General features: G+C 35.6%; 2 protein-coding genes across 4 annotated transcripts in view; both read right to left on the minus strand.

Annotated features, from left to right (window-relative positions):
- Positions 1 to 8,841, minus strand: part of Rubicon (run domain Beclin-1-interacting and cysteine-rich domain-containing protein rubicon) — a 29,602-nt gene extending 20,761 nt beyond the window's left edge. For both annotated transcript variants that reach the window (XM_071597836.1, XM_071597835.1), the window contains exons 1-5: positions 8,507 to 8,841; positions 8,276 to 8,430; positions 8,013 to 8,196; positions 5,357 to 5,961; positions 3,687 to 4,015 (exon numbers count right to left, since the gene is read on the minus strand). In XM_071597836.1, coding sequence (XP_071453937.1) covers positions 3,687 to 4,015; positions 5,357 to 5,961; positions 8,013 to 8,196; positions 8,276 to 8,430; positions 8,507 to 8,689 — 1,456 coding nt within the window. In that variant the 5' untranslated portion in view covers positions 8,690 to 8,841. The remainder of the gene's footprint in view (positions 1 to 3,686; positions 4,016 to 5,356; positions 5,962 to 8,012; positions 8,197 to 8,275; positions 8,431 to 8,506) is intronic.
- A 2,597-nt stretch (positions 8,842 to 11,438) lies between these two features.
- mtgo (miles to go) overlaps positions 11,439 to 27,831 on the minus strand; it is a 168,992-nt gene continuing 152,599 nt past the window's right edge. For both annotated transcript variants that reach the window (XM_071597504.1, XM_071597505.1), the window contains 12 exons: positions 27,337 to 27,625; positions 26,278 to 26,550; positions 25,797 to 25,872; positions 25,323 to 25,547; positions 23,285 to 23,589; positions 21,938 to 22,668; positions 18,813 to 18,936; positions 17,705 to 17,820; positions 17,233 to 17,399; positions 16,940 to 17,067; positions 13,665 to 13,910; positions 11,439 to 13,048 (listed from right to left, as the gene is read on the minus strand). In XM_071597504.1, the coding sequence (XP_071453605.1) occupies positions 12,911 to 13,048; positions 13,665 to 13,910; positions 16,940 to 17,067; positions 17,233 to 17,399; positions 17,705 to 17,820; positions 18,813 to 18,936; positions 21,938 to 22,668; positions 23,285 to 23,589; positions 25,323 to 25,547; positions 25,797 to 25,872; positions 26,278 to 26,550; positions 27,337 to 27,625 (2,818 nt within the window). In that variant the 3' untranslated portion in view covers positions 11,439 to 12,910. The remainder of the gene's footprint in view (positions 13,049 to 13,664; positions 13,911 to 16,939; positions 17,068 to 17,232; positions 17,400 to 17,704; positions 17,821 to 18,812; positions 18,937 to 21,937; positions 22,669 to 23,284; positions 23,590 to 25,322; positions 25,548 to 25,796; positions 25,873 to 26,277; positions 26,551 to 27,336; positions 27,626 to 27,831) is intronic.

Below are 27,831 nucleotides of genomic sequence, written 5' to 3' on the forward strand. Positions count from 1 at the left end.
CCATAGCCACCTCTTCAAGTGAATAAAGTATCCTTCATATCATTTATTTTTTCACAATGAAGAAATGGTTGTAGTCAAAGGAAGTCAAATCTGGTGGATTGGGAATGAGTAAGAATTGTAACTCCCATTGATTTTGTAGTCATAACTATAGATTGCACTGGTAGGTTGTTGTGAAAAAGAACTTTTTTGTGGATTAATCATGGATATTTTTTTGCAGCTTGGTTTAAAAATGGTCTAGTATCAATGCATAGTATGCCCCTGTGATAATTTGACACACTCCCAAACAGCCAGTTAAGACAATGTTAATTCCAAAGCGCAAACACCATAATTTTCCCTTCTTCGTTGTAGACCCCTAATTGCAACCCATTGCTAGGACTTTTTCTTGATTTCAGGCATGTAGTGTTGTATCCATGTTTTGTCCACAATGACAAAATGATAAATTAAATCCTGTAGACTTCACAGAAATAACTGCAAACTAGCCTCGGAACATGATTTAATTTTTGGTCAACTGTAAGATCAAATTTTTGGTCAAACATGACACCCATTTTATAGATAGCTTAACATTACATTGTACCCCATTCACTTGAGATACCTAGAGCATTAGCCATCTCCATATGCCTTCTATCATCACCATATCACAGATTTTTATCAATGATTTCTAAGGTAGTGCCCTCAACAGTAATCCAGAACATTTACCATCACTTGTGCTCATATGGCCACTCTGAAAATTTTGAAACCACTTATAAACCATTCCAATCAACATGCAGATTCACAATAATATTTATCAAGTTTATCTTTAATCTCTTGAGGTGATACACCTTTCATAAATAATGACTGATCAATACACAAAATTCTCTTTTTGCAAATCACTCAACTTACCCCATTCACACAAACACTCAAAAAGAGTAATGGAGTAACAAATCAATCTGGCTGAAACCTGGTTTACCTTCCTTCAAGAGATGCTACTAACTGAAAATACATTTTCTACATGACAGTGGTGCACTTCTCTGACTTTGAAAATACTTTAAAAAATACCCTCATAATTTAGACATAACTGTAAAAAAATATTTTTCAAATGAAGTTATTTTTCAGACATCTATATTCCCATAGTAACCTCTCTATTTCATGTTGAAAAATCATATGTGCCATTTTCCAAGTTTAGTCAAGGTCCGAACTAAGAAAATTAACAACATTCCTTCAACATCTCACCACTTTTATAGAAAATGCACTTCATTGATCCCAGCACATAGCTCACAACACTGCAAATTTTCCTGAGAATTCACCTAAGACATGCGTACATCAATGGTGATTTACCATAGTTTCTCATTAACATTTCATAAGAAAATCTTACATTTTAAATTATGACGACTAGTCGCTGTAAAGTCACCCAACTGATATGTCTAATTTCAAATTTAACAGCCCAATGTTACATAAAATGTGTCCGAAGTAAAGTTTGACAAAGAAACTAAGACGAAAAAAATGCAAATCGTGCCGTTTAAGATTACGATATAGTTATAGGATAATTGGTTTTATACCTACAACCAACCTTTAAGTTTTCCTTGCTGCAAGCGATAGTCTCAGTGATCTCGAATAGCACTACCGAAACTATTTATTTCTTTAATTAAGGTTTCCCTAACCATACTCCTTTGTGGTGGAGGGAGGCCCGCGAAATTGCGTCAGGGTGATGTCCGGGAACCCCTCGATTAAATACGTCTTAGACTTTTAAGCGACGCTGAGCCACGTAAGAGTAGTCTTCTTTACCGCGGAGGGACTTTTCCTTCTACTTCCTTCCGATGACACATACCTTCTTTTCTTTGACGAAATGTAAGGCAAAAGATAAAGCCACTTTATCACAGCCGACGTGAATACACGCTATATGTCTCCTGAATGCCCTAAATGAAGATAAGCGTCAACCGTACTTTTGTTGTACTGCCATTACGCATGTTAGTTTTCAGACGACGTATTTCCATGAGAAACTCATGATCGTAATATAACCTTATCTTACCGCCTGTTTTAAGGAAATTGAGCAGATGTCGTTTATATTAGTATTAAGGTAATTCGTTAGCAAGAGAAAATTTTTCTTGATGAAAATGGTCTTTCAACTCAAAATTACGAATCGGGAAATGAGGTGGCTTGCAACGAAACACCCGCAAGCTTTAAAATAATACAACCTTGTTACATTCACACACGAATGCTTTTGAACCAATGCATACAGCTTGAGTCATTAGAGACGATGGAAAAACATTTGTTTGTTCCAATCTGAACAAACATCCGTTGCAGGGCACGTTTTTGAACCCACATTTATAAACCATCTCGTTCACTTGGAATTTGACCCGGGCTTCGCTCATATGCCGTAACATACGGAAATATATTTGTGCCGCGAGGCTAAGAGTGCCAAAATTATCTTAAGTTTATTCCTAAATCAAATAGCCATCAACACTGCATAATGACGGCACATTCTGAGAACTATTCTACGAATATAAAATACCGTTGGGCGACCCTAAATTTACACACTTTATTCAGTTACTGCATCCTTGTAAACATGCACAACAGAGTAAGTAAAGTTCACTTATTCAATCATCAACGATTTATTCCTAATCGCAAAGTAAGATTCCTTATAGAGTACTCACTCTCTTCAGGAAATTTAATGAAATTGCACACCCCTACCCCAAAAACCATCTGTAATTTAAGGAAAGCCCTTAGGTGCATAGGATGAAGAAGAAAGGGCAACTTATTCATAATAGCTGCAGCACTCCCTTATTTTTTACTGAGGAACAACTCTTGGGCAAAATAAAACCGCATGACTTCGGGTAAAAATAATAAACGTTCTCACACTTGAGACTAGCAGATTTCCTAGTACTGATGGATGGCTAAAACGATATCACATCATGCAGTGGAGCATGCAGCAAGGCTAAGCCTTGTGTATACAATTAGTTTAAACATGCATATATAATATCTTGACATAGGAAGTATTATGCATAGATATATTATAGCAATTTATACTATTCTTCAAATTTCATATGCAACAAAGCAGAATTATTGTGAGATTTCCATCAATAACAAAATGCCTGAATTGTTTCTAAAACAATTTTAGTTTTGAATAAAAGAGGGTGATGAGTAGTAATGTGCCATTTCATTATACCAATTGTTTGCTCAATGAACAACGGCTCTTCCATTAATCTCATGTTGTCAAACTTGGTCAATTATTAGCCAAATACAAAAACAAAAATTGAAAGAAACACTATTTATGGAAACTAAGAAAATATCAGATGGTTTTTGCTTAGGATAAAAAATACCCAAAACACTCAACACCTTTTTTGTCAACTGTAGCTCCAACTGACTAGATCTAAAAAAGATGACAGCACCAACAAAACTATTATAATCAACTTTAAAACTGTAAAATTGGAGACAGAATGCAGCGCTTGCAAGAAATAATTGTCAGGACACCAACTCAGTAGACTGATGTTTCCACAGCACAAAGTTGATGCCGTAATAATTTTTTACAACCCTCCTCATAATCTCACTTTGATCTCAACAAGTTGATATTTTCAGGCTCTCCACAGAGGTCTCAGGAATATCTCCCGAGGAAATCTCAAGGATAAATCCTTGAACCATGACATCCTTCATCCCTAATCTTCCTGTTCCAAATGCGGTTTAAATGATATATTAATTTATGCTAGCATTACCATTATCTGATTGCTGACTAGGGGCTTCCCTTCCTGGCCAGTTATCTCGTGCAAACCCAACAGGTGCAGAGCCCACTAGTACAGGTGAGTAATCTGCTTCAAGTCTATTCCCTCTCGAGCTGCCACTTGTCCCTTTGTCTTCCTCAACCCAAGCTGCTTGGAGTTGTAACTGGCATGGACGTTGGGACATGGATGAGGGGAGTAACTTATGATGGGATAATTCAGACATCTCATCATCTTGCAAACATAGCATGGGAGCATGTCGAAACAGATCATTCTTCTTCCCGTGATAGCGAAGATAATTGGTGTGAGTTGTACCAATATTTTCCCTGCCAGTGGACAAAGAAATTAGCTTCCATGAGCCAACTATGAAAATCTATTCAACTTCATTTTTAATTCTAAAGCATTTTTCTGAAATCATTGAAAATAATGATACAGCAAAACCACAACATCAACAGCTAAATTAATCACCAAGGAATAGTACATACTGCAAAGAAAAAAAAATGAGGCCAATGCACACTATCACCCAGAATTGCAAATAAATTGGTGGCAGTGAATTTCTAGGATAAATTGACTACTAAGTGTGTAGTCTGTCGTTGCTTTTCTGAAAATTTGCCAGTTATTGACAGAATCTATCTATCTCAGAATCTAAAGAAACCCAACTACCAGAAAATTTTTCTACCTAAAGCTGAACTTAATTAAAGAAATTGCAAATCCAAAAAATGATTTTTATTGATGCAAGACCATGGCTACAAGGCTGAGCATCATCATCAGAAGACAATACATGTTCTTAAGCCTTTTTATATACATATATCTGGTTGACAGGATAGGTAGAGTGAAACACCAGGAGGGAATAGCAGGGGATAGGAAGAGGAGGAAGTGGGAGATGGAGGAGGGAGGGAGTGAGGGCTGGGGCCTCGAGAAGAGTGACCTGTCCACGAATGTCCTCGTGCTGTGAAGGTAAGGGATTCCTCATGCTACCCACTACCTGTCATTAAGGTAGGGATTAAGGTACAGTAAGAAGGATTAGCAGAGTCTCTTCCAAACCGCATGAAGGGGGTGAAACAGAAAGAGTATAAAAGTGTGTTGATGTCGTGACATTTGGTGTATTTTAAAAATTGCAAAATTTTCAGCTCCTCAAACATCCAAATGCAGTCAATTCTTTTTTGTTTTTGAAATTTCCAGAACAAAGTTCCTACCATGATTGTTTTCCGATATGTGTTGGGTGAACTGAGTGGTTTTTTGTTCATGAAGCTTTCTTTGATTTAATTTTATTAAAAAAATTTGTTTCATCGAAAGAAACAAACTGGGAAATTTTTTCCCTTCTTCGCGAGCAAGTTGGGCGTTCTTCAATGTTCTTTAATTCATTGTTCAAACATCCTGCCAGTCTGTCCGATGTAAACTTCACTGAAGTAAGAGCAAATCAATTTATAGACTCTGCTATGTTGCATTAAATCTATTTTGTCTTTGGAAGAGGAGAGTATGAGATTTCATGTGAGTGTATATGTTGTAAAAATAGGACATAGGACGTTGCATACATTAAAAAATGCAGATGACATAAAGTATGCATTGCCTTCAGTCTTTCAAATGTGCAATACACTCCTTCCCAGTGATTTACCATCATAAACTCCTCATTTATACTTCAACAAATAGTAAACATGTATACTTACGCATGAACTGACTTAAGTCCTTCAGCTTTATTATGACCATGATTTGGATCACCCTTGAAAGAGGATGACTGAAAGAATTCACCCAATACACCATCAGCAGCCGTTGCTGGAGTTGACGAGATCATTGTACTACTCCTCCCACGACTTTCCTCCTTTTTCGAGGCAATCAGAGAGGGAAGGCTACTCCAGCATCTACCCATATCCCCCATTGCTTTTAAACTATCACACGTCCCCTTCCCTCTCACCCTGTAATCCGATGCCCTCCTCTCACTCTCCATCATCACAGTTCTCACTCCAGGATTTGAGGAATGACTAGTCGGAGTCAAAGTTTCACTTTCATCCACTTCTAAATGCATTTGCTTTCCAGAAAAACTTTGGTTGCGGGGTAAGTTTATAGGCAAGCCATTATTGCCCAGTTGCTTATCCTCATCAGATAAGGTTTCTCTCACAAGGATTGTGACAGCTGGAGATTCTTCATGATAATTTCTGGTTGGATTGTCATCATCAAATCCTTCACTCCAAGCCTTATTTCTAAATGTTTCGGGAAAAGATGAGCACCTCCGATGTGTCTTGTGGAAAGGCTGCCACTTCCATCTAGTCAAGTACTAAAATAACGAATACATTTTAACAGATCATTACTGAACAATTGTTTTTTTATCAATATAATTAAAAAACCTAGCTAAAGAGAAAATTCATACATCATAAGGAAATATTAGAATGAGTATGAAATGAAAATACTAATGAGGATGAATTTAGAATTAAATTTGAAGTCTTTATAATACTCTCAGAATAAATACTTTACAGAAAAAGAATGATGACAGGGATTATAGCATGGGGCAGATCCCCAGTTATAGGCAAAGAAAAAGCTTATAATCCCAAGGTGTGCAAATGCTGAAGAAAAGGAGGGAAAAATAAGCATGAAAGGTGATAATGGAAGGGGATTAGGAGAAGCAAGGAGGCAGTGACCACCAAAAGTAACAACCTGGCTGATATTAGCAATCACTAGTGCTCTTCTGATGGAATATGGTGCCATGCAATGCTTCTTCCCTAATCTCACTGAATCATACTGTGCATGTGTCTCAAAGGTATATAAGTATTTATCAATTAATGATTCGCTCCCCATGAAAAAATTAAAAACTCCTACAGTTATGGATTAAACAACATTATGCTACACTTCTTGAATAACTATAAAGACTAATTCAGGTATCAGTCATTCATCAGTTTTATGCATATAAACCTATTATATAATGCCCATTCAGCATTTATACCTATTGCAGTAGTAGGGAGTGTAGTTTATGGGAGGCGACTGACAGCTGAGGTGATTTGCATCATAAGGGATGGACAGGAAAGGAAGGGTGAAGAGAAACCCCCCTTCTCTCTCTAGACTGCTCTTAAGGAAAGGCACCAAGGGGTCCACGGTTTAGCGTCCCATTCGACGGACGGCATACTCATTCAAAGTGCTCATCACAAAGCACTTCAAGGAGGGATCAGGATACCACTGAAAAATAGCCGCACCCGGAATTCGAACCCGGGCCCTCTGAGTGGATAGAAGGTTCAATAGCCACCGCACCATCAAAATCCCACAATTATATCAATTGAAAATTGAAGGATGGCATTAAATTCCAGCAAAAGAATGTTTTAGGATATTAAAGAGCAAATTGAATGATTTTTCACAGCAGTAAGTATGCTAGATGAGGACTTATCTTCTCAAATTCAATTCAGACTCTGCATTATATTATAAACTTCTGAATAAATCAATTTGTATGTTACTATATTCCATACAATCTTATACAGGCCAATTCAAGAATCACATGGCTGATAACATCATTTGTAAAGATTTAAAAAAATTCAATTTGAAAGGATTGTCCCAAAGAAATTAAAATAAAAAGTTCAAATTTTCCAACTGTTAAATTTCTTCTCTTTATACACCTCATACAAGTTGGTGCCATAAAATAAAAATCAACACTATCTTGTCTCAAAATAGATTTCTCTCATTCTCCTCGGAAATTCCCAATTTAAATGCTAAGCACAGCTTATGGGATTCCACTGAGAGCAGTGCTGATAAAGACTGTCATCACCCAGACTTCTCAGAATGTTTAGGATGTACAGCATCTTCATTTTAACAAACAATTATGGAATTAGACATTATCCTACTACATGAATACGTACAACTAGCAAATAATTAATGGACATCTTCAAATTATAACCAGAAAGTTGCAGTATGGATGCTCTCTTGGTATCTATTTTATTTTCGCCAGTGTTAAACATCTACTGAAGATAGGATTGGGTAAAATCGCTTTGGGTGATTTTCATGATGAAAAGTGTAATTAAATATATTTATAACGTAGGTGAATTCAATTCAATCATATTATATAATGTATATTCTACTTTGACAAAACCTATACCACATGGTCTGCTGGTGAATAAATGATGATATGATATAAAAGCACCATGTTGTGCCTACACTTGCCTACAGGGCATTAAATGCATTCATCATAGTAAACCTATCAGCCCTAATGAACTGTAATGTTTAATGAGAGCAACTTTTTTCAAATTTTATGTGCATGTGAAACTAATGTTTGTAGTGTTCTATCATACATGCCAACATTCAGTGCTTATGGATACAATATAAAACCAGCCAGAAAAACTCTCATACCAAGCACGGATCTATTTCAGTAAGAAGAGAAGGCTGGCTCTGCTCCACAGCTCTTAGACAGACTAAGGCTGCTTCACCGTACTCAGGGCGGCAAAGAAATGCATAAGGTTCGTAGCATGAAGCTAGGTGACTTCTATCAGATAACAGCCAGGACAATTTCTGGGATAATGTATGTCCTTCCAGACTGAAATATAACGACAAATCGTTAAAAATTGAGTGAATAAATACATATATATATTCAGAGACTCCGTATTTTTAATTACCTTTTAAACAGCCAATACGATGCTTTATCATTCGTGACACCCTTGGGTAAGTGCACGAATGTATCCTTATCTTCGCAAAAAAATGTCGGCGAATTTGCTAAAGCCGGTTGTAGCCAGGTAAGGCCCTGGATAAAAACCCAGCAATCTGGTTCCCCCTGTAAATGGGATAATTACCATTAGAAAATATTAAACACGTTATAATAACACAATCAAATTGAATTTTATTCCTACATCCTGGGTAAAAACTCTACAGCCGTGTTTAAATATGTTTTTCATGGCATTATACAAGCGATTTAATCCTCCATATATATTCCAAACATTAGACACTTGACTAATCAGGAGGCCTTCCACAGTCCCCTTTAATGACTGTAAAAGTTGTTGATGCTCTTCAACACGGTATTTATCCATTGTCATTTAACACAAAACAATTCCACATGACTTGATCAAAGGGCACATAGACTGCTTCCTTTAAACTTGATCCATGATCTTCAATGCAGAAAAATATAAGGTTGTGGACGTTAGCGACGATAACTGACCATTTAATCTATAGGCAATAATTTGACGGACTCAGCTGACATTTTTAGTGCGCATATTGTTTGTTGTTTGTTTGTAATCTTTTGGTGACTGCAGTGGCAGACATTATGAAATATTCCTTGGGGATGTGTGGGAAATTTATGTGTATTTTGATGAATATGCAAAATATCAGTCGTCGGTTCAATAAAATCTCCTAAACTTGCCGTCATTTTATCAACTCTGTTATAAATTTTACTTAGGTACGTACGAAAGGTGACAATAATGCGTATGTTTTGTTCAAGTTTACCAAAGACGGTAATTGATGCTCTTGTTTCAATAAAGTTATTTTTATAAGGCTATAAAATGATGTAGTAGCATTTTTCAGCAAATTCTTAGGTGTTACGTAACTTCCATTATATAAGCTAATTGCATTTGAGTGGCGTTCGTCGCAATGAATTGTTTTCTTAAATAAAAAACCTTTCTAACGGTGAGGTAGTTGTGTAATTTCGGCCGAGGAAGTCACCTATTGTTCTCGCTGTTCTGTGTTATCCTGCCAGTTTTCGTTTTAATTCACTCTATTGTGTTCTCCCATTATTTGTTCGTGGATATTTTTGTCTAAGACATTTAACTATGCTATGCTTTAGTACGTTTTCTCCAGTGGGCATCGTACCCGATTAAGTTGCATGTTGTTTCAATGTTACCTGCTGGTTCATCGGAAAGAGCTCACGGGACATGCACATCAATATATTAATATCTTTTCGATCCACATGGTATTAATTCTGGTGTCATTTTTATAAATTCCGTTCTTTGTGACCAACCTTTAAAGTTAGGCCAGGGGGTTCGACCTTGGGTTTAATTTTTTTACACTCAGGAGCATATGGGGGGAAGTGGTCCCTTAAACCTTTCTAACTAATGTCTTCCCTTGATAACAACCCTATGCCAGCCACCCACTTTTCGCTCATGTCCTATCTTAAAGACATTAAATTATTAAGAAATGTTATTTACTTTGCCTGAAATACTAAAGTGACACTGGCAAGGATGCATTTGGATATTTAAAATCTCTGTTACTTTTTGTATTGTGTGTCCTGGTGACGTGCACTGTCGAGAATCACCTTTCAAACTCATCACAGTTTCATATTCAAATGTGTTTAAAAGAAGCGTTTTATAGGATTTACAATAATGAAGGAATTCATTTAGGAAGGATAGTAAAAAAGTCAAGCTTTCTCTTTCCAAAATAAGCAAACTGCAGTGTTAATATACCCACTTATTTTTAAACTACTGCACTGTTCATTGCAGTACTTCTCTATACTGTAATGAAGCTGCCTGGTTACACCTGGCAGATTAAACTCTCGTGCTAGCAGATAATCTTATCTCAGGAAACTTCGATGTGTCTCCCCAAAGGTTAGGTTAAATGCTGCGAGTCTTAGATTTGGTATAAATAGTTGAACTTACCAGTACAAAATTTACAACAGACACATCTGGTGTATATGGACGACTGGCCATCAATTGGCTTTTTGCAGATGCAGTTGAGGCTAATGTAACACTAACTGGCAGATATGCAATTCCAAAATGTGATGACAGTTTTGATTTGCCAACTCTGGGGACATTTTTTAAGTTTTTGTTGTGTGTGTACAACTTGCCCTTACTGTAATAGTTTTAGTTCCAGAAAAATAATGGGAAACTATATTCAGACTACTGTTGCTACATTAGTTAGTAAAATTACTCGTTTATACCATTTTCATGTGTAAATTATTACAAGATATAAATATAAAAAAATAATTCATAAGACATGTATATGCAGTAAATAAGTATGCAGTAGGCATAGCCAATGAAGTCTTATTATTCTTTCTTTAATGGTCAAATGCATATCTGCTATAGTTTCATTACATGTACTTGCATGCAAATGCTATATAGTTCTATATAATTTGTTGGTCCATGATCCAACTAGTACCATTTATTGTTACAATGATGATAGACCATAGTGTAGCAGCATGAAGGGCTGCCCACCACTGGCAAAGCCATTTCAATTCTCAAACTGACCAAATGGGAGTGAGGAGCCACCTTGATTCATTCCTGCAGTACTATAATAAATTAGCAATAGCAGGGGTAAGGAGGTAAATTTGATGTAATAAATAACAGTCATAAAATATATATTCATATTTATTTATATATTCATTTCTGTTATATGTTTATTTATATAATATATTTCATTGTTGTACTAGTTTAAGATAGCTTCCAATCTTACAATGCTGCTTTATCTCTTTTGGAAGACACCTAAATTATAAGACAATTCCTTTTATAGAACCGGTCGGTGTGAAAATATTAAAGTTTACAAAAAGATCGACCATTCCATTTGCAATAGCAAGTTGCTTTGAACAACATCCTGAAAATATTATACTCATTATGTCATAATAAGAGAAAAGGGAGAATTTAGATAAACTTTTTCAATTTCCGGATAATAATTTACTATACATTTTGACAAGATGGGAGTCATTATGTACATCATGAATTTACAGTTCCCATAACAACCTTTAAAAATTTTAAAGAAAAAATCAATAAACTTATAAACGTACTCAACACTGTATACCAATTTGATATTTCCACCAACATGTTTACAGCTTTAGCTAGAGCATATATGATCACTTTATTATGGCTTTTGAGACCATAATTCTAATAGACAAAAAAATAGCACAAAGTCCTATATTTGTTTACTCCCATCCTCAACCTCTGTATGTAAGGCGTTCATAACAAGCACAAAAAAGTACAAATTTTCATTACAATTTACAGACACTTAAGCATGATTTCATTCGACACAAATAGCATCAGTCAATTTCACCAACTTCTGGAATGCAAACAGCAAATTGCTATTTACCATTCTGACAACACATTGAGATTAGTTAGCAGCAAAGACTTATGGCAATGTACAACAATAGTCCCTAAATGCAGTCAACCTCCAACTTTACCACAGGGTAAAATAGGAATACATTTGTAGTAATTATCACAAGCCCAAGGTGAAGTTTTTTTTATATCAAAATGGGCCAAATTCACCAATAATATATTAAAACAACACAAAAAATTGCCATCTTGATGTGTATGTTGTGGCCCCATCATATAATTGTAAGTGCTAAAATAAAATAAGCAACAAATAATATGAACATTTACAAATGTAGCATATAATATTTCTGCAGTTTCTAATAAAAAACAGCAACCCTACATTTGCTTCAAAATATATCATATTAGAAGGGAAATCAAAATATATAGTGGAACTGTCAATACACCATATATTTCAAGACCTCCCAGAGAATTAGAAATCTTGTCTGTAGCACCAAATAGAAGTCCTGCAACATACTCTCAACAATATTTATTTGCTTAAAATATAATAAGCAAGCATAGATCTTGAAAATATAGGTCAAGGTATCCTTTACTAACAGTACGAAAAAATACTCGATTCCCCAAAAAAGATATACCTTATAAAAAGGAGATAATTCTTTGCATTGTGATGAAGTACAAATGACCACAAAATACAATCACTTTGTTAAAAATTAAAGCCAAAATTTAAGGTTAACCCATAGGGAGGATACAAAATAAAACTGGATTCAATTATACAGTGCCGATGTAAGATTTAGTTTATTTTTCCGCTAGTATTCACTTGATTAAGGAAATGATTTCACAAATCATTCCATAAAATTATTATTCAATACTTAGAAAATAAAAAAAGAGTATTAGAAAAGGAATAATTTACAAAAACATGCCCCACACAAAAGAATACAGATTACCCTGATTTTATAAACTTTTTATCATTTCTTCACCACAAAGGAATTCTGCAGACAAATATTAATTACTTCTTGGTTTACAATCCGTTGCCTCACGATCAACATCACCATCTACCATAATTGCACAGTTGGCAATAAATCACACCATGCATAAAACCCCTCATCCAATGTTATCTTCTACAGAAAAACATCTTAAGTTTTATGCATTTTCGTAACTGAAGAGATTCTGGTAGTTTTCACAACCTGCTTCCCCAATTTCGGGAAATGTGCAGAAGTAATTTCATCAATTTCCTGACACTGGTTGTCGATTCAACAGCTTGCTGAAGATACATCTACCTTTCAAGGATGATCAATTTTCTTCACGTTGTGCCCAAAGAAGGAACTGCTGCACAATGAAGGCCATTGCTATGGAGAATGCCGTGAAACCGCACACGAGAATTGCAGCCCACTGCTGGTCAGTCAAAGGCTTACGTTCACCGACTGCAGTCTGTGAATTCAAGAACATGGGTTTTGACTGTTCAATAAATGAAACATCTGAAGATTGTAGACTTGTGTGTTTAGATGAAAATTATATGCAGTTTGTCTTGAATAAATTTTTAACATTCATATACTAATGCATTCTCTATGCAAGAATAGTTCTCAGAAAATTTTTTGGAGATATTTCCCTCGAACCATTCTAACAAGAGTATTGGCACATTAAAATTGCAAGACACATAAGTGACAACTATTTTGACAGCTTTGGAACTTTCTTTCCAGTCCTTCAAGTAACTTAGAAGCTTTCCTATAAATATTTGGAAATTAGAAAATTTATCATTACACGCCAAATGCTTCTACATGTACTATAACAATAAGAACATAGGCCAGATAATAAACAATAGACTTGTTTTGTTGAAACACCAAAAACATGCTACTTTTTCATTAAAATAATTAAATCATCAGGCTGAAGAACTTATATTCTTTACTGAATTTTATTCCTCACTTTGCTGAAATCGAATAGAGTTTATTCCTCCAGGACAAATTCCTAATAGCAATGGACACAAATATTTCTTATTATGCTATTCCTAAGGACTGTCTGTGAAGGCAAGGTACGAATTAAAACTCACCTGTGAGGTCTGAAGCATTTTAGATCCTTCACTGCAATTGCCATTGGTGGAGGAATTGGAACCACTGCCGTTAGACGTAAGGGTACTGGAACTTGGTGTGGAGAATTTCACCGGGGGAGATGGAGATCCCAAGAGTTCACCATTGCTTCCACCACTAAGCAGTCTCACGGGGCACACCCTAGCACCATACTCAGCTCCAGATTCTAGATCATTTAGGGTCACTTTGGTTTCACTTCCATGGTATACCTAAGGAAACAATGGCATTGATTAATGACTAATTGATATGCTAAGGAGGTAATTCATTCATGGGATATGGTCTTGCCATTTAAGAAGATGGGCATTCCTTAATAAGGAAATGCCCTGATAATTTGTATATTGCACACAAGAAATGAAAAAAAATCCAAACATGGCACATGCTACTAAAATTATGTCACTTTCAATAACGAAAAAGAAATCGAGCCTAAAGCATAGACTCAAGTGTATTCAATTGAAAAAATTAAGGACTTGATTCTTACCTATAGTTCCATATGTATCATAGCATAAGTAATGGCAATGAGAAACACTTGCACAAATGTGCATTTATGGGTTTATTTCTTCAATTATGATGCTTGTATTCATGTCACAAGCATTTACAGCTTGAAACTTTCATTATTATTATTATTATTATTACTTTTTATTTGCCCAGAGATCACAATACAAAAATACCAGGTGGGTGGAGTATGTACATGATATAAGGCACGTCAAATGAGGAGCAAAGACACAGGCTCAGTTAAGATACATAAAAGAATAGATGCTCATAGTTACATAAGTGTTTCATTAAGACTTGCTAGGTGTAAAAAGTGACTGTATTCAATGAGTGGAGCCTAGATGCCTGAGTCTTTGTAATTCACGCATCATAGTATGAAAATAAAATGATGATTGGAGTATTCAAATTGGATAAAATGAAAAATTTCCAAAGACACACTATAATAATACGAGCCCATCGTACAGTGGAGATTCACAACTCACATACCATTAAAACTCAATAAAAATGCAGAGGATATGCATTCAGATTAGGAAACAGAGGGAGAGAGTTTCCATTTTTTGAAAAGAATACTACCTTGATCAAAAAGTTCCCGGAATAACCACCGTGTGGCGCTCCCATCGTTCCGATTTGAGTTCTGTTTTTTTTGTTAAATTGGTACATCTGTTGTTGATATTCCCTTTAAATCTTAGTGTCATAACTTGACATTTGCAAAAGTTACGTAGCCAAGAGTACATCTATCTCTGTGTGTGTTGGCGATTTTTTACAATTTCAGAAATGGATTTAAATTTGCAACAACGAACTTGTATTAAATTTTGCGTAAAAAACGGATTTAGTGGCGCACGGACGTTGGAAATGTTGGAAAAGTGTTTCGGCAACGATTCTCTAAAAAAAACGGTCGTTTACCAGTGGCACGAGCGGTTCAGAAGTGGTCGTGAGTCAATCGAAGATGATGAACGCAGTGGCAGACCATCGACATCGAAAGTCGGTGAAAAAATTGATAAAGTAAAAGAAATGTTGGTCAATAACCGCAAATTAACCATCAGAGAAATAGCGGAGGACTTGAACATTGCCTATGGATCCGCCCAAGACATTGTGGTTAATGATTTGGGTTTCCGTCGTGTAGCAGCAAAGTTGGTGCCAAAAGACCTCAATTTCATGCAAAAAAGAGACCGTGTTGACGTCGCAAAAGACATGATTTGCGAGGCTGAATCCGATCCCACATTCATCAAAAGGATCATTACTGGAGACGAGACGTGGGTTTATGAGTACGACACGCAATCCAGACATCAGGCAAGTGAATGGCGTTCACCAAATGAGCCGAGACCAAAAAAACCACGTCGTTTTCAGTCAAAAAAGAAGGCAATGCTGACGGTTTTCATGGATTACAACGGTGTAGTGCATCATGAATTTTTGCCAGAAGGCCAGACAGTAAACAAAGAGTATTATTTGGGCGTTATGAGACGTTTGCGTGAAGCAATTCGCCGAAAGTGACCAGAAATGTGGGCAGAAAACTCGTGGATTTTGCACCATGATAACGCACCATCGCACAGTGCTATCATTATTCGTAATTTTTTGACGAAAAATGCAACAAATACCATCAAACAGCCACCGAATTCACCTGATTTGGCTCCCTGTGACTTCTTTCTGTTCAATCGAGTTAAAAAACCATTACGGGGAACGCGTTTTAGCAGCCGAGAGGAAGTAATGGAAAAATCGCAGGAAGCACTGATGGACATACCGAAAACCGAATATAAAAAATGTTTCGAGGATTGGATCAAGCGCTGGCATAAGTGTGTTGCAGTCGATGGGGATTACTTTGAAGGGGACAATATAGATTTACATGAATAAACTTGTATTTTTAATTTTCTGAATAAATTCCGGGAAATTTTTGATCAAGGTAGTATGTGAATGCAGAGACAAACATAACTGTCTAGAAAAACTTACAGCCTCAAGACGGTTAATATTCATTTGGAGAAAACCAAGACAAAATATTTATAATAATAATTTTATCAAAATTCTCCAATCACTAGGTGAAAAACATCACAATATCTTTTTTAAATGTAAAACAATTCAAAACCTCAACTTAAGTAACACATTCATTTAACATTATTTTTCATTGGTTCAAAAATGTAATTTAAGGTTTTACTGCACACTAAAATGCATATTCCAAAAATTCCCCTATTAAAAAACAGTAATTAAATTGAAATCCAATTAAATGAAAAAATGGGACTTTGTAACAGTCAAATGAGTTTAAAATAAAGGAAATCACAAAAAATACCCTATGTTTACAAATTTGGCCAGCATTCCTACATTCCTGTACTTGGCTACATCTTTTTGCTCAATTGGCATCTAATATTAGCTAACCTTGAATATTGATCTAGCAAAAGAAGTTATGTTTCGGGGACCATGGGGTTTCTTGTAAGTAATGAATAGCATAAACAAGAAGCATTCACAAAATAAACATAACTGCAATTCAAAAATGATTACTGGAGTATAATGCTCCAGAGAAAATATACAATGTTTCCAACCACAGGATCAGATCATGAGTTAGAATTATAAAGTCGCCATACTTCAATTTATTCATACTAAAATACTTGCAAGATCATATGCTTTTACCAGGGACTGCTCTTAGCTTCAAATTAAATGATATTTTGAATAAAGTGGGATCAAAATAATGAGACTTCACGGTGCATAATTCATCTAAGAAAGAAGGGAAAAAATATAAGGGCCACTCAGCGTTTCTTCTTACCTGCTTGTATTCCTGATCTCTCATCCTACACAGTTGCACTTGGTAAACCACTGGATCACCCCCAATGGGACGACAGCTCTGCCATTCTAACACACAGCCATTTTTGCCAATTTCAACACACTTGGGGGCTGCAAATTAAAAAGCACATAGTCTCATGCTAAAAGGTTTAATTTCCAGGAGAAATTAATTACTTTAGAAAGTCACAGACAAAAGACTATTACTTGAAACATAAGATAATGTTGGCAGTTGTGATTGTTTGATTATTAATTGCATTGAAGACAAGTACTACTTACGTCTAAGGGTTGGTGGTGGAGCAAGGGAAGTACGGAATTCATAGGCCTTAGAGAAAGGTCCTCGCCCTGATAAATTAGTGGCAGCTATTCGGAAAAAATAAGACTTTCCTTCAGCAAGGCGAGGGACCTTACAGCTCAATCCTGGACCATGCCACACATTTTGGAAACTGCAAGTGCAAAACATAAAGAGATGATTGACGGAGAAAAAGAGAGTATCAATAACTAAATAAAATAGATAAAAAATAACTTTCGCATAATGATATATTATTTTCTCCTTTTAAAACCTAATAAATTTATTAAACAAAAAATTTCTAAGCCTTGATAGAATGCAGAGACAGCATTTGATCAAATATACAATAGATACCTTAACATGGAAAATATTACAATTGATTCAGCATACCAATTTAATATGCTAATATACTAATTACATACATAAATTAAAAATCAGTTATTTATAATTAATTCAACCTACTCTTTAGTTCTGGAATTCTGCATTTGGACAGTATATTTGACATCATGGGAGCTGGTAGAAAAGGAAGGAGATAAGGAATTTGTTTGACTTGCAGCACTTGTCCACCTTAGACGAATCTATAAAGAAATAAAAGGCATTTCAGATGGAATTAATATTTCATAATGATAAAAAATAAGCAATACTAAATTTTCATTCTGGATTAAAAACAAACATACTAATAAGGTCAAAAATGTCTGACTATCAAATAATTTGATTTCCAGTAAATAAATAATACTCTATGAATAAATCCGGTCCTGCATTTCATTTTGGTACACTGAAATATGCCAGAATGTGCAAAGGCTTCGGTGAAACATTTAAAAGCATAGTGTTTCAGAAAATCCAGTGAAACTTACTGATTGGATTAATGAAAATATGCTTGGTGCCAAAGATTTTAAAGCGGTACCAAAAAGTGGCTTAGAGCTAATCACTCGCACTGCATTGTACAGAATACAGCTAATGGTAATTGGAAGCAGAAGGTAAAGAATAGTTCCAGGCGTAACTTTGTGGAATTGTTCCATAATGAATAATATTAAAACTTAATTGTGTAACTCCATATGGAAAATAAGCTTTATGGTAACCTATGTTTCCTGGTGGTGCAGCATCTCCAGGCAAAGAAGTTATATTCAAACAGATATACATACATGGCTGTGGGCGTGGGTTAGAGATTTAGGGGGAGATAGGAGAGGGATGTGTTGGTGTAAAGAGAGGGGCAGAACACTGTCCATAACTGCCGATTGGGAAGTAGGGACAAAGTCAGGGCAGGAAGGGGGAAATAGCGGAGTGGCTCGCCACAGGAAATGGGCTCTTCTGAATGCCCATGCGTTTGGCCACCCCAAGGAGAGGGGAATGAGAGGAAAACATGGAAGCAAAACTGTACACCCTTGGAGAATGGACCTTAGCTTACACCAGTTTAGAAATCAAATCTTACTTTCTGAATATAAAATGTACAACTCAATTAACACATGAATATTGCAAAAAAAGGCATGCAACAGATGAGTCCAGGGGACCTCTTAGAGAAAAGAAAGGGTGAGCCTGCCATTTTAGCAATACACAAGGAAATGCAACTCACCTGTGCGTGTCCAGAAGACTGGCACTCAAGATGGGGTGGATTTGGGGGCAAGGGTTGTGTGCAAGCCTTTAGTGCAGGAGAGAGAGGGCCAACTCCACACGAGTTTTCTGCTTGAACCCTGATCCTAAAAGAAAATATTAAAAAATAATTTTAATACAGGAGCAGCCTGCAAATAATATTCAGATCACTAAATGAATGAACTACAATAACATTGACAAGGCTCCAGTTTAAAATCAATGAGATTATTCCTTGATTTTATGAGGTCTAAGTAGGACAAATAGTAGTACAGAAGAGCATAAAATAATCAGATACTGTATAATTTAATCTAATATAATATGATAGTTTTCTCCATTATGTACCTTTTCAAGTCACCTTTGCATTACATTCAGTAGCTTTTAACTCATACAAGTGTATTATACAATTCTGCACACAGTGGATTAATTTGCAATGGCTAACTAACATTGGCCGGCAAATGAAATGGATGTGTGATTTTACTTTGTCTAAATAAACTGGACAATCATTTTTAGAAATTTCAAATAAGATCAATGGTAAATTGTAACAACAGGGAACTATATAACATTTCAAACACGTAGTGTCACCAGAATTTTCTATTGCGTACATATCTTTATGCAATAGTGGCTAGTGTTTGCATATTCATAATAACTGATTCTTCACCCTCTTTTTAATTTAACAATTCTTCTTTCAAATTGCAATTCAACAGAGGAATCTGACAAAGCCATGGTGTACACTTAAAGAAAGTATTTCTGGCTAAAGAGCAACAAAAAAAATGCTCAAACTTCAAAGACATATAGGTTTTCAGAAGCAATTATATGTTCAAGGAAGAAGTATTTAAATACATTTAAATGAGCTACTCTACAAATCTACTATCTCTATTACTAAAACCTAGAAAGTCATGTCCATGATTTTGTGATAGCAAAATGAAGTGATGGCTTTTCAATCACATGAGATTATGCAATGGTTGACCAAGGGAATTTAAAATTCCATGCAATTACTTCAAAGCAAGAATCAATTGGTGTAGAAAACCAGGAACCAAAAATTGGCACCACGAGGTAAGATAAAGAAAACAAACATCTCAGAATATTATATTGTATTAGAGAAGTGGATCAAAATAGCCTTGGACAAAGTTACCACTAAGCCTATCATGTATGAATTCAAGAAACATTGTATATTCACCGGTATATCTAATTAAATACTGGAGATTGTTTCTCATAAGTACCTATAAAAGCTATACATATTCAAAATGTCATTAAAATTTGTTTAATTCTTTTCAGGACTTTGAATAAGCATTAAATACCTAGTGATTGCATGATTAACAAGTTTAGAGAACATTATGATTCAAGAAAAGAAAATTAAAAGGGTTTTTCTTTTATATAAGTTTTGCTTCAAAATATAAAGGGATGCACTAGATTCAGGGTAAATTATATCCAGGCTAATACAGTATTAAATTTTGAAAGAAAGACGTTTCTATCAAAGAAACAACCCTTGATGACAAATGAAACTTTTCAGTCTCCTGAATCATGAACAATATATCCTCAAACACTGCAAGCTTTAAATATTGGAGGTAGCTGTTATCGTTTTAACAAAAGATTTTGTTCTCTTCTCAGCCAGACCATAAATACATAGTTCTCACCACTGATACATGTACAGTAGTGGGTAATTGTAAGAATAGAGAGTATTTGATGCTGGAAATGAAAATTTTGGTAGTACCCAAACTATTTTCATTAAAATTTTATCCCAGCAATTTTTATAATTATTTCCAATACTTTTTCTACACATGTATTGAATAAAAGAGGAAAATAAAACATAAAAGTCATAATTATAAAGATTTCCCACAGTTTGCAACTAAGGATTATACTTATTTTTGATGATATTATTATCTATTGGATTTTTAATTCAGAGTGATATAAACCAAACATTTTTTACAGTTTCTCAAATTTTCTGAACCCCTCACTTCAATTTTTTCTCACACAGCCTTAAAACATTGTAACTGTGGGAACAGTTCACAACTTTGACAGTATGAAAAAGAAGAGGAGAGCTAGCTAACAGAATTGGAAAAGAGTGAAAGTTTTTTGTGAGTGAGTTACCAAACAATTCAACATGTTTTTTTTATTTGCCTTCCCCTAATTTTAAAGAATGATTTATATCCTTAAAGTCTACCCACTGCCCAGCCCAATTATGGTTCTTGTAAAATTGACCAGCCAAAACAAAAGTAGAAGTAAACACTGTTCCAGCCTATTTTCTGTGATTGATTTCTCTAATATAGCACAATTCTGTGGAAAGATCAGGGGTTTATTTGCCATTAGCTTTTGTATTTTGGTTTATCTAGTAAGCATACAGATGATAGTGTGTAATGTGCATTAAAAATTTCACTTTATCAGAAAACTAAGGAATTTCAACACTGAAGTCGAGATATATCATTTGCCTTTCCCCAGGCAAATAAGAAGTCAATAAGATTTGTGTGAAAACCCTGGTATATATAATATTCACAACTGAGGTGATGGCAAATATATGGATATAGTTTTTGTCATTGTGCGCCATTATACTGGCACTAATCATCACTGCAGCAAGATCAAATACAGGAAATTACAAAGAGTACAAGGACATATTAATGGCCAAATGCACTGAACTACAATTGAGCACATAACAGTACTACTGAATTTCATTAACAGCATACGGGTAAAAGCCAGAATGATAATGTAACATATATACGTAGCTACTTGTAATGCCCAGTATAATGTACAATTAAAAAAAATACAATCTTAAAGTAAGTCAAGAGATTCTTCAAATACTTGGAAGTAGATTCTATCATGGTGCCAACTCATCAAAAAAAGGGTAGAAAGTAACAACTATCAAAATCCAGATAATCCAGGTGAAATCAGATTCCTTTATATAAATAAAACTATTCAAAGGAGTATAATCAAATGCAGGTCCAGACCATCAAGTGACAGATTCATGCAACAAATATACCCAATCAGTGGTAATGAGAATGTAGGACTGCAAAAAAGCCAACTTTGGGAAACAAAAAAAAATGAAACCACTTTTACACCCCAAAATTCACCAACTAAATCACACAAAATAAGAGAAAGATTTTTTAAAATGCTTACCTGTATGCAGTATCTGGTTGCAAATCTTCTATGACTACATACAGGACGGGAGGAACCACAAGGACTCTGTCTGCACCAGTCACCCCCACCTCCGACACATGGACCAGATACTGACTGATGAATGAGCCATTGCATGGGGGCTCATCCCACACCACCTCCAGTGACCTGCACGAGGCCAATGGAACTGGCTGCAAGTCTTCTGGCAGCACGGGAGAAGAGTGGCACGATGAAGTCGTGAGGGCAGCAGACGAGGAAGTCGAGGAGGAGGACGAAGATGCTCGAGATGATGGCCGGTCTTCGTGGGAGTTGGCCAATGAACTCAGGAGGGGGGCAAGGCGGGGTGGGCCGGGGAAGGCCCCTGGGACAGAGGGGGGTGTGCAGCATAGGCAGGTTCCCGAGAAGGGGCCTGCACCTGCTGAGTTTATGGCTCGGACTCTAAACATATAGGAAGTGGCTGGGGAAAGACCTTTCACCTCATGTGATCGGCTTGTGCCTGAATGGATGGCAGAGAACACTGGTTCCTCCTTGACACCGTCACTTTCCTCAACCTCCTCCTTCCCCACACACATCTCCAACCGATAAGAGGACACAGGGGCCCCGTTTAGAGAGGCAGGTTCATCCCATTGCACTATCACATTACTGTACGACTTGGCAGAGGCAGTAAGATTCACAGGTGATGAAGGAGGTCCAGCTCCAGTCAACCCTTCCATCCAGTCTGACCAACTTCCTGGCTGCAAGTATAAATGAAAGATGAGAAATACCATTGCTACACCACTCTGAAATAGTGTTAAAAAGTGAATATTTTTCTGATACATTGATATATAATGCATTTCATTCACTCAATACTTTTTTCAACAACAAATGACCTATTTCTTAATGAATGGAGTTCATTTAGTCATTTTTAAGAAATTTTGAAAGAACAAACCCTTATACTAAACAAGCCTGTCCTTGGGAATTTTCTATGTGATTGGTAGTTTAAATACAATATGTTAATGTTGCATTTAAACTACCAATCACTTGTCATTACAGTGCGTAATCATCCAGGGTCCTCTAATATTTTACCTTCACATGCTGGAATGCTTAAGGATTCTCTCTCAATTTATAAGGAAATTAGAAACTATAAATAGTGCATCATATTAAATATCATCATTTAGCAGATGGTTTGCAAACATTCTTGACAAAGAGAAACAAAAAAATTTCATCAAAGTGAGGTTGTATTTACGGAAACAGAATTAATAAATACTCGCTTAATAGCTTCTGCTTTCTCTACAATAAATTAGAATTCTATATATTATGCAGGTGTCTGATAAACTTTCACTTAGGATATTAAATGAAGATCCATCTCACCCCGGCCCTATTGTAGGCTCGAATTTGGAAAGCATAAGTCCTCCCGGGGAGTAGTTCTGAAGCTGTGCATTCCAGTTCTTTCCCCTTGTACACCGTCCTCCTCTTCTTTCTTTTCCTGCCACCCAGGGAGCCATCCAACTTCTTATCACCACTTGCATCTTCATTTCCAGGCTTCTTGCTATCACTATTCTCCAACTCGGAATGATGAGTTTCACCCTCAAAATTCTCCTTCTCATCCTCATCATCTTCCATCATATCCACCTCATACTCTGTTACTGGTGCACCCCCATTGAATTCTGGAGGACCTGAGTCAAAAAAAAAAGGAATATGCATTAGGATAATGGTGCTGTCAAAGGTTAGATGATTTTAAACAAATGGGCATAAAGCAGTACGTGAAAACTATGTTCTTAGCCCTTACATTGAATATAATACCTGAAATATAGCAAGTTTTATGACTTACCCTCAAATTACACATATTCTTACATTTCCTCTAATGAAAGAGAGATGAAAATTTTGGTATAAACATTAACTAAAACATATTAGATGACGCTATGAAATCATGAAGTAATGGCTTGTGTAAACCAATGTGATTGTGGCTAAACAGTCAGAAATATAAAACCACTGTTCAATAATTAATTCAGGATGGTAACTTCAATCAACCCCTCCGTACTTCAGGTGTCAACTAAAGATTGATTGCGCCAATTTTTTCTAAACATCAAGTAATAACTGCATTGCAGAAAAGAATAATTTCAAATTTGAATTACATTAATAACTACTCCCATTGACGAATTTATGAATTTTATTAATCAGATGAAAAAATTAAACTTTCATTTATTCACATTCATTTATCATAGTATTTTGTGCATGTTTGATAATACGCTTTATATCTATAATATTGATCACAGGGAAAATACATATTATTATTAGCAAATTGTATTAAATAATTCATCAGCAACTTGTTAGCTGAGATGTCCCAAATTGGATTAACTAGGAAGACAAATTGACTGGGTTTACTGGAATGGTCCAAAAAAATATGTATCTTAAAAAATGGAAAATATTTAGGATTCATAAAGACACCACTTGTCTGTCTCTATTACATACACAAGATAAAGTCAATGAAATATCAATTATGTGTATTAATATGCAAGTGTCTCGTAGTCTGTGTGTTACCAATTTGCAATTGAAAAGAAGTCAATGGAAACTCTAAAATTTTTGTAGAGTATAGACAGCCAACAGTACATTTTTCCATAAAATATTATAATATTGTACACTTCTGAATGTTAAATATTAATTTGTAATAAAAAATGGAATAGATGAAACCCTGGGGAGTTAAAGAAGCAGTTTTCATTAAAAAGAACATGAAAATAACAATGGGATAGCTAGGAATTTTTAGCCATTTCAATAAATCAATCGGCAAAAGAACTGGATAAAAATTTTTGAAGTTACTGAAAGCCAAAAGTTGAAAACCAACTTTTGGTTTTCAGTAAATGGAAATAAATATAATAAGTAAATAATTTTCTTTCTTTTATTTAGAATAAATTACTTATGCATTAAATCACAATTGTATTAAACAAGGGGATCGTGATGGTGCAGTGGCTAATGCACTGCCTTCACTGCACTCTAATCCTGGTGGTGCCAGGATTTTTCAGTGGTGTCCCAATCCATACTTTGGGTGCTGTGCTCAGAGAACCACAAGTGGAGTATACCACCTGTTGGATGAAACATAAAACTATGGATCCCTTGGCACCTTTATTTAAGAGTAGGCTAATACCAATGCCAGGTTCCTCTCCATCCTTCCCCCATTCCCTGAATAATTCACCCCCACCAAATTACACAACAATCTAATGGCACTAATGACCTCGGCTGTCAACCATTTCCCCTAGTTGAAATGTTCAAGATTAGCTTTAGTACAAATGATTTCAATATATTTGGAAATGCAAAGAGACATGGTTATGGTATTTATACTATTACATAAATATAAATAAAAGAAAAAGAGCATCATGGATAATCATTTCAAGGAATATATAACTGGTCTTACCCCATTTAATACTCAAAGATGTAGGTCTGGCACGAGAATTAATTACTCTTGGCTTGAAGAGAGGAGGTGATGGAGGAATTGCATCAGCCACAATGGTAGTAACATCTGAGAATGGACCATGACCACCAGGCCCACTACATGAAACTTTTAGACGATATGTAGTACCAGGAATAGGGGCTTTGATGGTATATTCATTTTCTAGGCCAGTGTATACAGTCTCAAAACCTAGAAGAAGAAAAAAAATCAGAATAATATATTTTGATTGAAGGAGTGCCCAAAAATTGTGCTCATGTAAATAAAAGTGCACATTGGTCGCAGACAAATCAAAACAAATTGTACTCAAATGCTGCCCTCCAATATTTAAAAAACTTTTAGGGAGGAATAAGCATAAAAAATACAAAAAAGGATTTATAGAACAGCACATCACTTACTAAACCTAACAATAGAAAAAGTCCATTTAAATGAATCAATTACCTGAGCCACTATCAAGTTGGAGAGTAAATAAAGCTATTGGTGCACCTCCATTGTCTGCAGGGGGATCCCATTTCATCTGAAAAATGAAAGAATCAAGTTTATGAAATAACTCTAGAGTAAAGAATACATTTTTGCTTAGTTTCATTAATTTTATTACCTCTAAATTTAATTCAACACAAAAATGACAGGGTCAGATTTTCAACTCTAAGTTTTAAAGTTACAAAAGTTAATGACTAAAAGCAACCCATTTAACAGCCGACTGATTCCCATCCAATCACACTTCTAAAGGCTACAAAATCATATCTACTCAGGGCTTTAAAACATATTATCTATTAAAGCCTTAACATTATATCTATTTGGAATTGATAACTTAGATTTAAAAAAATCATTTCAGAAGTTTGTGATAGATCCATAGGGCTTAAAAAATTACTTTTTTTAACAAGTTTAGCAGACTCAAGTCCTCCATTATATCTAAATTAACCTTTATAGGATGTCCAACAGGAACTCCTGGTGATGGAGCAGCAGTGATTTGGTTAGACCCCTTCCGCGGTGAGAAAGAGGAAGCATGGACAGTTAAAGAACTCTCCGATGGCTTCACCCTTTGCTGGTTATGGCCACCACCCCCACCTTTACCACGGCCAACATGAGGTTTCACTAGTACAGGGCGGGAGGGTGCTGTAGGAGGTGCTGGTAGTGTGTGGTAGGAGACTTCATCCGACCACTTGGATGGCCCTTCTTCGTTTGCTGCCCTCAACTGGAAGAAAATGACCTTGGTGTTAAAACAACTATCACAAAATAATTGCAATTATATCTTAGGCTACATTAATTGAATATTAAAAAAATGACAACACCCAAGATTGATTGGTTTTATTTAAAAATAATTAGTATTCAATGCTTTCTGAGTGCACACAAATATAGCAGAATAGTGTTGTATTGAGAAATTACATGATAAAAGTGTCAATAGATTATTCCAAGACAAATAAAAAAGATTTAAAAGATAGTTAACAGTAAATTTGAATGAATACTAAATAGTTATGCATTATCAATTGGACTTCAAACAAAACCAATGCGAACAACAGCATTCTTATCTCTTCCTTTTCAGGGAATTTGGCTTCATTACTCAACCTACTCATTAATGACACAATGATCCCATAGTATTTATTCAGAACTGAAAAAATAATGCTAATACTTCATTCCCTACAAACTTCACTTTTTTATGTCAATGATTTAGCCCCAAAATAGAGAATGACACATGAAATTATGAAAATTAATAATGATTTCACCCATTAAATGAAGAACACAAAGCATTTCTCCACTTTTCTTTTTAGAACAGTGGCAAAATACATTGTGTTCTTCATTTAATGAACATGAACTTCCACAAAGTTGAGCCAGAAACAATTGAATACATGATTCCACACATAAAATAGGATAAAATGATGGTTAATCACGCACCACTTCCATTTCCATCAACTATTAACATTGCCAATATCAACTTATTTGTTTTAGTTCTAATTATATAACGATTTCAAACACCACTCACCCTGAATTTAAATTCAGAATGTCGTGCAAGCCCACTGCACGTACAATGGGTAACAGACCCAGAGTAAACTGGAAGGAAGCCATGACCTGTGGAAGGGTCTTCCATTTGAAGTGTGTACTCCAAAGTTCCATTTCTGGAGCCATCATCTCCTCGATAGCCTTTCCCATCACCCTTGCGGTTGTCCCAGGCCAAGGACAAAGAATTAACCCGGGCCTCCCGCAGCGTTGGGGGAGGTGGCTGGGCGGGAGGACTACCACTTGTCCATAGCTGCACCACTTCACTGTATTCACTGTGTGAGCAAGGGAGCAAATTACTTAAATGCTCAGCTCACTGTTTACGTCTTTAAACTAGAGAAATTCTTTCTGAATTTGAGATTTAACTGTAATGTGCTTATCTCTAGATTTAATTATGATGCTCATTGATTAAAATACATTTTAAGGTCAACACACCATGAATCAAACGAAATATGAATACTTTCAGATTATCTAGATAGAA

This window comes from Hetaerina americana, unplaced genomic scaffold (assembly GCF_022747635.1).
Source record: "Hetaerina americana unplaced genomic scaffold, ioHetAmer1.1.p SCAF_9, whole genome shotgun sequence".
NCBI classification, from domain to species: Eukaryota; Metazoa; Arthropoda; class Insecta; order Odonata; family Calopterygidae; genus Hetaerina; species Hetaerina americana.